Source organism: Panthera uncia, chromosome E1 (genome assembly GCF_023721935.1).
Source record: "Panthera uncia isolate 11264 chromosome E1, Puncia_PCG_1.0, whole genome shotgun sequence".
Lineage (NCBI taxonomy): Eukaryota > Metazoa > Chordata > Mammalia > Carnivora > Felidae > Panthera > Panthera uncia.
The window spans coordinates 55,493,180-55,506,835 of record NC_064814.1 but is presented as its reverse complement, the minus strand read 5'-3'; the positions used below and the strand labels follow the sequence as shown (position 1 = coordinate 55,506,835).

At 47.0% G+C, this 13,656-nt stretch overlaps 1 protein-coding gene across 5 annotated transcripts in view; it reads right to left on the bottom strand.

Annotated features, from left to right (window-relative positions):
- The window catches only part of MYH10 (myosin heavy chain 10), a 129,986-nt gene that overhangs the window by 83,225 nt on the left and 33,105 nt on the right, over positions 1-13,656 (bottom strand). For all 5 annotated transcript variants that reach the window (XM_049636957.1, XM_049636953.1, XM_049636954.1 and 2 more), the window contains one exon: positions 416-518. In XM_049636957.1, coding sequence (XP_049492914.1) covers positions 416-518 — 103 coding nt within the window. The remainder of the gene's footprint in view (positions 1-415; positions 519-13,656) is intronic.

Sequence of the window (13,656 nt, the reverse complement as noted above, 5' to 3'; positions counted from 1 at the left end):
GTACCCCTTTTCTATCATCGACTGCCCCCAAATTTCCATCCTCGTCTCAAGCTTCTATGGCCAGTGGCAACAGCCTGTGTCCATGCTCAGAAAAGACAGCTAAAGACCCTTGAGGACCATCTTTTGGTGGAAATAGGCAATCTTCAAAACACTGCTCTTCGATCGTTAACCATTCCTCCCAAAGCTTTGCAAGAAATCAGGCTTCAAGCCGGAATCGTAATTCTGGTTGGCCTGTTAGAAAACCTAGGTACTACAATTCCCTCCTGAGCGGAGGAAGTTTCTGGGTGGGAGCCGTGGAGACAAGGGGGCGGTCAGTTCCAGCAGGACACTGAGTAGCTGTGCTTCCTTATTCTGGTTTCTGCAATCGTAAAAGAATAAACCGAGGCATTAAATGAACAACAGAACGAAAACTTACAGGAATATTATGGTCCTTCCGTCCTTTGTGCGAAGAAGCGACATGAGCAAGGTACTGAATGACTTTCTTAGTATTTTCTGTCTTCCCAGCACCTGATTCACCCCTGAAAGAAACAGTAACACGGGCTGTCTTAAAGAAAGCAGGGCGTCCACCTTCCAAAGTTGTAATTAACAAAATTAAACGGAGTTGGAACAAGAATTGGTAGGAAATAAAGGGGATGTAGGATAAAAACCGATCGGCAGAAGTCAGAAAATTGTTATTTTTAAATGGTATTAAATTACCACACACTTTTTCCACCCCCTGGAGATGCCAGTGAGACACAGGGAAATGTTCAGAGTGCTGTGTTGTTTTTTTTTTCAAGGAGTTTGGGGGTTCCACCAGAGAGGCAGCATTTATCGTAAGAGGTCATGAAAACATTCCTCAGCACCAGAAACCCATCCACCGCTGGGGATTTAATCTGAAGGAGCTGAAGACCTCTGGGCTGCCCCTTGCCGCTCAGGTCCAGGCAGGGTTTTCTCGCTCTTCCCCCAAAGGAGCGGATGAGTGTTCCTACAGCCACAGCACCTCGTACATATTTTGTCACATCTCCTCAGCCACCTGCCGGCCTCGCATCCTGGGCTCCTGGGGCAAAGGGCAGGACCCCGTGCATGTGCGTCTGTTTACTGTGCATTTGTGTTTATTTGTGTTAGTTTTTTTTTAATCCACGGAACCTCGTGCAGTGCTGACCCACAGCCGCTACGCAAGGTGTACAGACAGTGAACGAACACCGTGAATTAATTTTGTGATGAACCGGGACAGATGCCACCACTTTGTATGCTTTACATTTTAAAACAAGGCTGGCACGTTTCAAAGGCTGCTTTTGATTTCTACTCAAGTACCGATCTTGAAATTCAGGGAAGCTTCTGGACACACAGCGCTACCTGAGTTCTGGCCTTTCTGTTCAAATATCAAAGGGTCCCTAAGATCGGATCAAAGTAAACCTATCTTCACAATTGATAAAAATCTCAATTTGGATTGAAGTAGAAATTTTGGGGGTGCCTGGTGGCTAGGTTGGTTAAGCATCCCTACTCTTGATATCAGCTCAGGTCATGATTTCACGGTTTGTGAGTTCGAGACCCATGTTGGGTTCTCCACTGACAGTGTGGAGCCTGCTTGGGATTTTCTCTCACTTCCTCTCTCTGGCCTTCCCCTGCTCATGTTCTTTCTCTCTCTCTCTCAAAAAAATTAAACTCTAAAAACACACACACACCCCAAAAAGCCCCAGTGATTCTTAAATCACTGGTAAACTGTATAAAAAGATAAATAAAACAAAAAATTTCATTATCTAATTAGATTTAAAAAAAAAAAAAGCCTCAGGGGGAAAAAAAACAAAAAAAGAAAAAACCAGGGCGCCTGGGGGGCTCAGTCGGTTAAGTATCTGACTTGTGGTTTCAGCTCAGGTCATGATCTCACGGTTGATGAATTTGAGCCCCACACTGGGCTTTGAGCTGACAGCGTGGAACCTGCTTGGGATCCTTTCTCTCTCTTCTCTCTCCCTCTCTCTGCCCTTCCCCTGCTCTCTCTCAAAATAAACAAACTTAAAAAAAACCCTCCTGAAACCCCAAAATGTTAATACACACATGGCCGACTAATAATCCTCTAAACCCGTTGTACCCAACCCAAGCCTTGGAAGTCTAATTTTTCTAACAAGCTCCGACCCTTTCTGGAAAGTGTGCTCTGAATTGCACTATTTTTGTCCACAACTTAAGTATGTCAGTGGGTTTACTGGCTGCATTATTTTCTCTGCACCCAGACACCTACAATCTCAACTGAAGAGGCTCTGGGTAAAGGGAGCCCCACTGACCAACTAGTTGTATGGCTTTGAGGAAGGAAACGGTCTCCTTCGGGCCTCCATGCCACCATTTGTAAAGTGGAGGAACTGGGAGCACCAGGGGGTCTCGGTTGGTTAAACGCCCCGACTTAGGCTTGGGTCACAATCTCACAGTTTGTAGGTTCGAGCCCCACGTCGGGCTCTGTGCTGATAGTGTGGAGTCTGCTTGGGATTCTCTCTGTCCTTCCCCTGCTCTCACTTTCTCTCTCAAAATAAATACACTTAAAAAAAAAAAAATCAAGTTGTCTCTGAAGTTTATTCTTTCAGATAAACTTCAGATAATTGTTTTGTCACGCCTCACTCATTTCTTGCCCAATAAATAAAAAAACAAGAGACAGAATTTTGAATTAAGTAACACTAACATACTTTTTTTTTTAATGGGAAAAGGTGTTCTGTCTCTCGGGTAAATTTTGTGTTTTCTATGCTCGCAACTATCAAGGACTGTGTTGGTCTTATACATCTTTGAAATCCTGGTGCCCAGCACAGTAGGGGCTCCGTAAATACCAATGAATAAATGAATACAGGTCCTGCACATGTTTTAAGTTTATTCCTAGGCTCCCTTTTATATTTTTTGTTCCTGCTATTAACGTCCTTTACCTTCTACCTGGCTACTGCTGGCACCTGGATAAGGTAATACATTTTAATTCACTCATTCAATAAATACAAATCAACCCCTGTGTACTGGGCATTCTTCTTTTTTTTTTTTTAATTGTTTTTTTTTTTTACATTTTTAATTTAATTTTGATGGAGAGACAGAGCACAAGTGGGGGAGGAGGAGAGAGAGAGGGAGACACAGAATCCGAAGCAGGCTCCAGGCTGTCAGCACAGAGCCCGACACGGGGCTCGAACTCACAAACCTCAAGATCATGACCTGAGCCGAAGTCGGACGCTTAACCGACTGAGCCACCCAGGCTAGGCATTCTTCTAAGGGCAAGAGCTAGAGCGGTGAACAAAGTCTGCGTCCTCGGGGAGCTCAAGTTCAGGGGCAAAGACGTAAAATAAACCACAAAAAACAAATAAGAGAAGCGTAAGACATAAGGGACGCCATGAGGGCAACAAGGAGGCAGCTGGGGTTGGGGAGGAGGCAGAGAGGAGCAGAGGACACTTTCCTGGAGACTCGATGGTTGGGGGAGCCTCCAAAATGGGGGAGAACAGACCAGTGAAATCCGGGGGCGCCAGGTTCAGGGCGGGGGGATGGAGACCCAAACACAAAGGAGTATCTTTGCCAGGAACGGGGCTGGTGTAGGAGCTGAGGCAACCAGCGAGGCAGAGAACCGCGGGGGCTCCGGATGCAGCAGGGACGGGGGTCGGGGGGGGTGCCCCAAGTCACGGCAAAGAATCTGGATTTTATTCAAGCATAATTGCTCAATAGCTAGGATAGTGGTTTTCTCTGTTTGGTTAACTTTGTTTAAAATACTTAGTGCTTCAAGGCTAATCATGATGCTGGCGGCTGTTTTCAAACAAATAACTTTTCTCTTACGCCCAGAAATGAGCCTCTCGTTTAGAGTGATCATTACTTGTCTCGAAAATACTTATGATTGTTCCTTTTCAGCTAAGTTTTGCCTCTGTGGTTTCTCCACAAACTCCTCTCTATTGGACAGGCTTCGGTGTGTCCTTAAAGCATTTTGTTCCTTCCCGGTCACACTCCCCGGGCTGTGCCTCTCAACTGCTTATATAAACTCTGCCACATTTTTTCTACTTCGGGTCTAAGGTAACTCTGACATAGAAACTATCACTGCAAAGACGAATGTATTCCAATACCTCACTACTGAGGTCCCAAGAGGGGAGGTGGGGAACCTTCTATTCCCTGTCTTAAAATGTGGACAGTAGCGGGGCGCCTGGGAGGCTCACTCGGGTAAGCACTGGACTCTTGCTTTCAGCTCAGGTCACGATCTTGCGGTTCACGAGTTCAAGCCCCGCGTCGGGCTCCACGCTGACAGTGCGGAGCCTGCTTGGGATTCTTTCTCATTCTTTCTCTCCCTCTCTCTGCCCCGCCCCTGCTGTCTCTCTCTCTCAAAATAAATAGAATTAAAAAATTTTCAAATGTGGACGGTAGCTTCTCACATGGAAGACTTGCTGTGAAGAAAAAATACAGTTCATCTAAGGCACATAACTTGTATCCCGTGAACATCACCCATTACTGTGCACCCTTCACCCACCGTTCACAAAGTACCTTGAGTTTCTGGACTCCGAATTATTTTATGACTCTATAACGCTAGCGTAATGGTTAAGAATGTGGCTTACGGTATGAAAATGACCTACCCTACGTTCAAATCCTGTCTACCCCTTTCTAGCTCCGGTTAAGTGCACGGAAGGAGCCTAGCGCTGCCCCGGCCGAAAGGGGTCTCCCTAAGTGGCAAGAGTGCTAACAGCAACGATGAAGACGAGGGTATCCACAGAAGTATGAAAAAGAGAAAAAAAGGAACCCGAATGTGTGTGTGAAAGAGGAGGCAGGATCCACGGCACAGAATTCTTGGAAACAACTTTTTATAAAGGGGAACGAGCGGCACCTTTGTCCCGGCCAGAAGCGGAGGAATAAAAGCGGCTTGAACACAAGTGAAGATGTGACGGAACTCAGAGGAGTCAGGAGAGTCCTCAGGGAGGAGAGCACAGAACACGACCTCGAAGAGCGAGGAGGACAGACACGAGGATCTGACCTCATTTCCGCCCACGAACGGTATGTACCGACGAAGCAGCCCTACCCTGGAGATGCCACAGGCTTCGCTGCCGGCCCACGGGGTGCAAGTACGAGGCCAACGACACACGCGGCACAGCCAGGAGCCTGCTGGGGGGAGGGGGGTGCCCTGTGTCCTGCGCAGGACATCGGGACACATAAGACCCGGGGTGCCTCTAGGCTGGAGGTGTTCGAGTGTTCTAGAGAGGTCTGTGGCTTTCACTGGCTTCTCAAAGAGGCATGCCATCCAAAACAAAATGTCAAAACCAACAGTACTGAGAAGCAGGGGGATGGACCACGGGTACATTTCTCCAGCGAGAGACTCCTCCCCCAGATCTTAACTGCTTCTGTGTTTATTCTCTCTGGATGTTTGTGACATCAAATCCAATCTAGTTTCAAAAACACCCTCTGCCTGAAATTCTTGCTTCAGATGACCTCCGTCTGAAAACCAACAACACATGTACCTCCCCCCCACCCCCCCGCCGCCCACACACTAGCTGATGTTTTCCTGTAGTTCCAAAGCTCTGTTCTGTTAGAAAGCAGCTTGTTAGCAAGAGCAGAGGTTTTATGGTCAAGAAGGGCTTGGGTTCGGGGTCCCCGGGTGGCTCAGTTGGTTAACCATCTGACTCTTGCTTTCGGCTCAGGTCATGATCTCATGGTTCATGAGTTCGAGCCCCACATCAGGCTCCGTGCTGACAGCTCAGAGTCTGCATGGGATTCTCTCTTTCTCTCTGCCCCTCCCTGGCTTGCTCTCTTTCTCAAAATAAATATACTTTAAAGAAAAAAAGGAAGAAGGGCTTGAGTTCAGGTCCTCCATCGCGCTAACACCAGGCAGGGTCAGCCGAGGATAACGGGACACGTAATTGGGGCTAACGGGGCTACTGCAAAGATTAATGGCGCTAACACTTGCAAAGAGGCTAGTGCCCTTTCCTGGCGTATTTGCCAAGAACATTTTAAACTTCCATTCACAAGCTGATTTGCATACTTCTTTCCCCCATAATTTAGCTCCCATTGAGATGCACCTACAATAATCCAAAACTCCCCACAGTTTTAAGACTTGAGCATTTCTAAGACAAAGGGTCTTCTAAAGAGGGCACAAAGAGCACACTGTGGTCCAGAGAAGCTGGCTGTGGGGTCGTGGAGCTAGTTCACGGGAGACAAGAGAGAATACCAGACTTCCACTGACAACACAATGGCTTTTCAAGTGTGTACCGCACTGTCGCCTTAGGTGTGTGGGGGTTTTTTAATTTTTGTTTTTAAAGCAGTTTTAGACTTACAACAAAATCGAGAAAGGCAGAAATTTCCCATATACCCCTGTGCCCACACACGCATAGTCCCCTCTATTATCAACATCACTGAAACGGGACATCGTCATCACCCAAAGTTCATAGTTTACGTTAAGGTTCACTCCACTCCAGGTGTTTGTGGTACATTCTATGGGTTTGGACAAACACGTGATGACTCGTACCTACTACTAGAATATCATGCAAAGGACGATCAAGTTCCTCTGTGCTCTGCCTGTAGTCATCGCCCCTCCCTTCCCACACCCCCGGCACCCGCTCATCTACTCACTGTCTCCATGCTTTTGCCTTTTCCAGAATGTCATATAGTTGGAACTTCTCGGAGTGGCTGCTTTCACTTACTAATACGCATCTGGGGTTCCTCGGTGTCTTTTTGTGGCTTGAGAGCTCATTTCTTTTTTAGTGCTGGATCACATTCCAGCGTCTGGATGGACCACTTTATCCATTCACCTGCTGGAGGGCATCCTGGTTGCGTCCTAGTTCGGGTGATTGTGTACGAAGCAGGTTTTCGTGCAGACCTAAGTTTTATTCCGATGGGGAAATGCTAAGGCGTGTGCCCGGTGGATCCTGCTGAGTACGCCTGGCTTTGCAAGAAACCACCACACTGCCTTCCAAAGCTGCGCCGTTTCGCTTTCCCACCAGAGACGAATGACCGTTCCTGTCACTCCACGCCCTCGCCAGCACTTGGCGTTGTCGCCGCCGCAGACTCTGGCCGTTCTAGCGGGTGTGTGCGGCTAGTATGTGACGTGGGGCATCTTTTCGTGCACTCCTTCGCCATCCACGTCATGTGCTGAGGTCTCTGCACCATTTTTTAATGAGGTTGTTTGATTTCTTATTTTACATATTTCTGGTACATCTTGGGTAACAGTCCTTTACCCGACGTGCCTTTTGAAAATATTTTCTCCCAGTCTTTAGCTCACGTTTTCATTCTCTTGACGTTGTCCTTTCGAGAGCAGAAGCTTCTTTAATATTAATGAAGTCCAGCTTATTGTTTCTTTCACGGGTCATGTCTTTAGTCTGAAGGACTAGACATGGGTCACGTCTTTAAATATCAGAAAAAGCATCACCAGAGCCAGGGGCCTCCACATTTCCTCCTGTCGTATACGAGTTTTATAGTTTGGGTTTTACGTTTAGGTCTATGATCCGTTTTCTAGTTCATTCTGCGAAGGGTGTAAAGGCTGTGTCTACATTTTTTTTTTTCACATGTGGCTGTCCAGTTGTCCAGCACCGTTTATTAAAGGGCCTCTCTCTGCCCCATGATGTTACCTGCGAGCCTCTGTCAAAGATCAGTTGACTGAATTTTGGGGTTTTAGCTATTTAATCAATTCTACCAATTTGCTGATCTTAAATTCTTAACACAGGTTACTCCTAGGCAAGAACTAATTGTTTTAAATCTAGGCGGGCTCGGTCAGCACCACCTAGTGTATTTGTATAGGACACATGAAATTCCTTAACAGTAAGAAAAAAGTCAGGGTGCCTGGGTGGCTCAGTCGGTTAAGCATTCGACTTCGGCTCAGGTCATGATCTCACAGTCTGTGGGTTTGAGCCCCACGTCGGGCTCTGTGCTGACAACTCAGAGCCTGGAGCCTGCTTCGGATTCTGTGTCTCCCTCTCTCTCTGCCCCTCCCCTGCTCTCAGTGTGTGTGTGTGTCTCTCTCTCTCTAAAAGAAATAAATGTTAAAAAAAGTTATAAAAAAAAAAAGTCTTTAGGAAAAAAAAAAGGAAAAAGTCTCATCACATCCTGATGGAAGGCTAGTGTTGGGCAACCACGGTTTTATAATGGTTACGTTGCCAAATACACGTAAAAGGAGAAAAACTTGAGTTAACCAGCAGTTAGGAAGTCATAAATGTAAACAAATTACTCTCTAAAAACGGAGCTTAGAGGGCAGAATCATTTCCTCACTCACGTGGCTGCAGTGTGAATTTTAATTCTAATGAGAAGAGAGTCATGTTGACGAAACACTCTTGATAGGATCTCACCTCCAATTACGTGGGATCCAAGTGCATGGCTTTCTCAGGATAAAGGAGACCCTGAGTGTCTTTACTACGGAACATGGCAGGACGTGAGAACAATGAGCACACGGGGGGTAGACGCTTAACTGGGAGCCCACAATGCCCGGCCTGAGTCCACACAGAAAAAGGCTGGCCAGGTGGTTGTAGGCAGATGAGGCCAGAGGGGAAGTTAAGATGTTCATCCTTTTGGTGGAAAAGTAAGTTCAGAGTAAATGATTAAAACAGTAAAGGTTAAAGAGTGGCTATCAAACCACCTAGGTAGTAGATAAAAAAACAAAATGTTGCTTCCACCTGTGTTTTTCTCTGGGATACTATGTACACAGAAGGACTCAACATAAAATAACTATTACGTAAAATTGACTAGTTAATCTCACGTAGGAAACTTAACCAGCTTGGCTGGGTGCTAAATTTGAAAGGATGCCAGTTACACGCCCTTGGACTTCTTTACGTGGTGGACACTCAAAGGCACCACAGAACATGCTACGGAACATCTCCTAGCCTCTCAGATCTGAGATACATTGTTTCCCATTTTTATATTTCTCAAGTCACAATGTAGCTTATAGTAGATATGAACAAGAAACGGGTTATTAAATATCACAACCAGTGGTATCCAAGAACAAAGAAAGCCTGAAAGAGGCTGAAAGAGGTGGGGGTGGGGATTTGCCAGGGAACTTTCTTCCAGGGCGACAGTAACGTTCTCCATCTTGACAGAGGTTCAGACAATACGAATAACTCAGCAGAAGCAGATTTAAGCCTCGTGTATTTCACCACGTGCAAATCATGTCTCCAAAGATAAAGATATAAATATTGGGCTTTAGTTAGCGTTACCTACACTGCAGTGTTTCAGGGGAAGTGTGCGGATATCTACACTTGAACTTGAGATAAATCAAAGGAAGGGACTGATAGCCCATCAAAGTGGCATAAAAATTGCTTTATTTCTATTTATTTATTTTTTTTAACGTTTATTTATTTTTGAGACAGAGACAGAGCATGAATGGGGGAGGGTCAGAGAGAGGGGGACACAGAATCTGAAACAGGCTCCAGGCTCTGAGCTGTCAGCACAGAGCCCGACGTGGGGCTCGAACTCACGGACCGCGAGATCATGACCTGAGCCGAAGTCGGCAGCTCAACCGACTGAGCCACCCAGGCGCCCCAAAATTGCTTTATTTCTAATCAGCAGCCACAGAAGGAAACAGGATCTAACCTTAAGCAGAGCCTCCTGAAAATACACCTGCCACTGACCATCATCCCAGGGAGTCTCTGGATTGGAAAAAGACAGACCAAGAAGTGCAAATTCAGCTGTCTGTTAGCATCATGAAGCCCGACAGAATCCTTCATGCTCTCTCCTTGAAGCCCTTGTCCTCCTTTTCCGTCAAGTTTAGTACAGAATATAGAAGTCTTTTCTCCTGTTACTCTACAGCCAATTAATGTGCAATCCCCGGGTGCTGGACGCGAGGTGGGAAAGGAAAAATCTCCTCCCAACACAAACAAGAAAATGGATTGATGCATGGACAGAAGGCTGAGCAGGTCAGTGTATCACAGAATACAGTAAAATATTACTGGTAGAATCTAGGTGGTAGGTCTAGGATCCTGGATTCAAAATTCTTCCCATTTTGCTTTAGGTTTGGAAATATCCACAATAAGATGCTTGGAAAAGTTAGAAGAAAAGAGAAGGTACTTGCTGATGGCTACTCTGTGCTCAAGAAGAGAAAACCAGAGACTAGGAGCCTCAGCTCCTAAATCCAAACCTATTAATTGATGACAAACGAGTCTAAAATGATACAAATTACAAGTGCCCACAGAGGGCACTCTGGGTGACAAAGTAAATTAGCGTTTGCTAAGCTTTCATTAAGTCCACAGCGGTCATCCCGAGTGTCTCCTGCTTCCAGACATTACACAAAGCCTCGTCGAACATGGTCATCCAAGCTCCCAAACCACCCAGTCAAGGAGGAGAGGTCTCGCACCTGGCTCCCTGCTTACTGTTCGTGGGGTTGCCGTCCCGACACTGCGGACAGACGACACACGGATTCTCTTCTTCGCTGGCCCACAAGCAGGCTGTAGCTCACCTCTCCTACACATCTGGTGGGGTTCCGATGCCTAGATTCCTGTGTGACTATTAACAGATGCTGCACAATAGACAATCAGCCTGGTCTCTGTCTCCTGGTGAGTCCTTGGAAAGTCTCTGTCATTCATGGTGGGCCCAGAGAGCTTGTGCTAATGAGGTGACTCACGGTGTTCCAGGACGGGCACTGGCCATAATTGGAAGACCAAGCAAATGGTTATAACTTTGGGCATGTGAGCCATGTGAAACCAGCCCGACATCCTGGGAGGGGAGAGGGGCTGGAGACTGAATTCAATCGCATGGCCAACGATTCAATCAATCGTGCCTACTAACGAAACCCCAAAATTCTGGGCTCTAAAGCTTGGGTGAGCTTCCTGGTTGGGGATAAGCAATGACAACATGGCGGGGGGGGGGGGGGGGGGGGGAAGAGCCAGAGGAGACGAAGCTTTACATTGGGGACCTTCCAAGACTTCACCCTCGCGGTCTCTTCTCTTGGTTGGCTCTGATTTGTCATCCTAGTGAAGTGTCAAATCCAAGGGGGTAGCAACCCCCAAATGTATAGCCAGCTGGTCAGAGGTACAGGTAGCCTGGGACCCCCTAAGGCTGGTGTCTGCAGTGAGGGCCCTGTGTGGGGGAGTGCACCCTGGGTAATCCGTGTCAAAATTGCATTGCGATGGATAACCGTTTTCTTTTTTTAAAGTTTTAAGTTTATTTATTTTGAGAGAGAGAGAGAGAGAGAGAGCACACGAGCAGGGGAGGGGCAGAGAGAGAGAATCCCATGCAGACTCTGAGCTGTCAGCATGGAACCTGATGTGGGGCTCAAACTCACAAACCGTGCGGAATTTCTGATCTGAAATTAAGAGTCGGACACTCACCCAGGTGCCCCTAAAGATTTTTTTTTAAGTGTATTTATTTATTTTGAGAGAGAGAGAGAGAGAGAGAAAGAGGCAGAGAGAGAATCCCAAGCAGGCTCTGTGCTGTCAGCGCAGAGCCTGACGTGGGGCTCAGTCTCACTAACTGTGAGAATCACAGAGTTGGCTGCTTAATCGACTGAGGCACCCAGGGGCCCCTGCAATGGATAATCTTTAAAAGACGCTTGCAGATCAGGTTCTAAGTAACTGGCTTTTTTGGAGAATACAAGCCAATGGAGGAAAAAAAAAAGCAAGAAAAGTGAGACTATTCCAAAATACTGAATTGAAGAGACCTAACTAACGCAAGGAGTGAGCCTCGACAGGATCATCGATTTTAAAAGTTACAAAAAATAGGTTGAGAAATAGCACAGAAAATCAAACACAGATTCTGCAGTAGACAGGATGGAACGGACGTTGGTCTAAGTGAGCTAGCCGTCTGCGGTCCCGTGGGAACACCCTCGTCCTTGGGAGACACCTGCTGAAGTATCTCAAGGTATCAGGAGGTCTGCAACTGACTCATAAAATGGTTACTCATAAAAGTTGTTTGTGTGCGCAGAGAATTCAGAGTGAAAGGTATATAGCCATTTAAGGCATCGTTCTTTCCACTTTATAGGTTTGAATTTTTTAAACACAAAAACTGGCAGAAATGTATCAGCAAAAGTTTAAAAAAGGGAAAAAATGAAGGAAATGTGGTAAACATTTTAAAATCATTGAGGGGCGCCTGGGTGGCTCAGTCAGCTAAGCTTCCGACCTCAGCTCAGGTCATGATCTCACGGTCCGTGGGTTCGAGCCCCGCATCGGGCCCTGTGCTGACAGCTCAGAGCCTGGAGCCTGCTTCCGATTCTGTGTCTCCCTCTCTGTCTGCCCCTCCTCACTTACGCTCTGTCTCTCAAAAATAAACATTAAAAAAAAAAAAAATTAAGATCACTGAAGCTGGGTGATGGGTTCATGGGGGCAATACACCATTCTACATTCATATGAGTTTTAAGTTTCAAAGTAAAATGCCTCTTAAAAATGATGCCAGAAAGGTTTTTTCCTTTGAAAACATATAGGATCACCAGTTCCTAAAAGTTCTTAATCTGTTCGTTAGTCCGTTGTCTTGGTTCTTCCTTAAGAGATTTCATTCTTTTGTTTGAAATTTTATCTATTTCCTAAGTAGATACTATGTTCAGAACACCATGCCAGGTTCTCAGGGATTATTAAAAAGCAGTCACGGTAAGTCAGGGTTCCTACCTTAATAAATTGCAAAACAAGATACACAGGACAGAAATAAGTAGACAAGAATTGCAGTATATACAAAAAAAAGGGCCCGATGAGAGAAAAATCAATGTGGGTTGGACCTTACTGTGTAGGGGGGGTTCCAATTTTGGCATGTTCCTTCTTTTTTTTTTAAGTTCTTTTTTTATTTATTTGAGAGACAGAAAGCGAGAGCAGGGGAGGGGCAGAGAGAGAGAGAGAGAGAGAGAGAGAGAGAGAATCTGTGCTGTCAGTGCAGAGCCAGACTCAGGGGCTCGAACCCATGAACCGTAAGATCATGACCAGAGCTGAAATAACCGTCTGAGCCACTCAAGTGCCCCAATTTGGGCATATTTCCTCTCTGGAGGGAAGGCACAGAAGTCAGCCAGGATCCACTAAAATGGGCCAGATATTAGGTGTGGGACCGGCTAGGACAAGACAGAAATGTCCAACAACGTGACTAGAAACGGGGGCCTGAGAGAAGGAGGGGACACTGTAAGCTCTTGGGGCCTAGAGTCCTAAAAGCTGATGAGACAAGTAAGGACGCTGGGCGACGCATCCCGTCCACACAGGCACGAAGGTCAATTTTGCAGTATGTTGAGTTCAAGCTGCCATCGGTTCTCTGCTTCACACCATACGCTCCGGTAACACCAAATCCTTGGAAACTGCCTGGTGCATTTCTCACCTGCCTTCCTCCACACCTGGAGGCTGCGCTGGACCACCCTGGTGCAGCCGGCACCGGGCTTCTTCAAGAAGCCGCCAGGGATCGTGAGAAGGAAGAGGGTCTAGAAACTAAGCCGGTGGGCACCTGCCCACCTGAGCTAAGAATCCACCGGAAGCCAGTACGTACCAGCCGCGGCCGCCGCCTGCAGAGACCCAAGTCCCCTCCCCCTTCCGCCACCCCGCCGCCCGCCCCCGAGAGACGGAGTCTAGGGGTCCCTCAGGCTCACAGCCCTGCCATCCTCGTCTGTGTTCACGCCCAAGACGTTGGCTCCTCTGGTCACTTAGGTCTGCTCGTGCTTTCTCCTGCTCCCAAACCCCCTTATTTTCTGCTCCCCCCTTTCCTCTGCACACTCTGGGACCCCCATTCCAGAGGAAGCAAGTCACCCACACTGCCCACCTCTTCCTCGAGTGCTCTGCTCCCTCCTCTGGCTGGTTTCCTGAATGCCCTAGT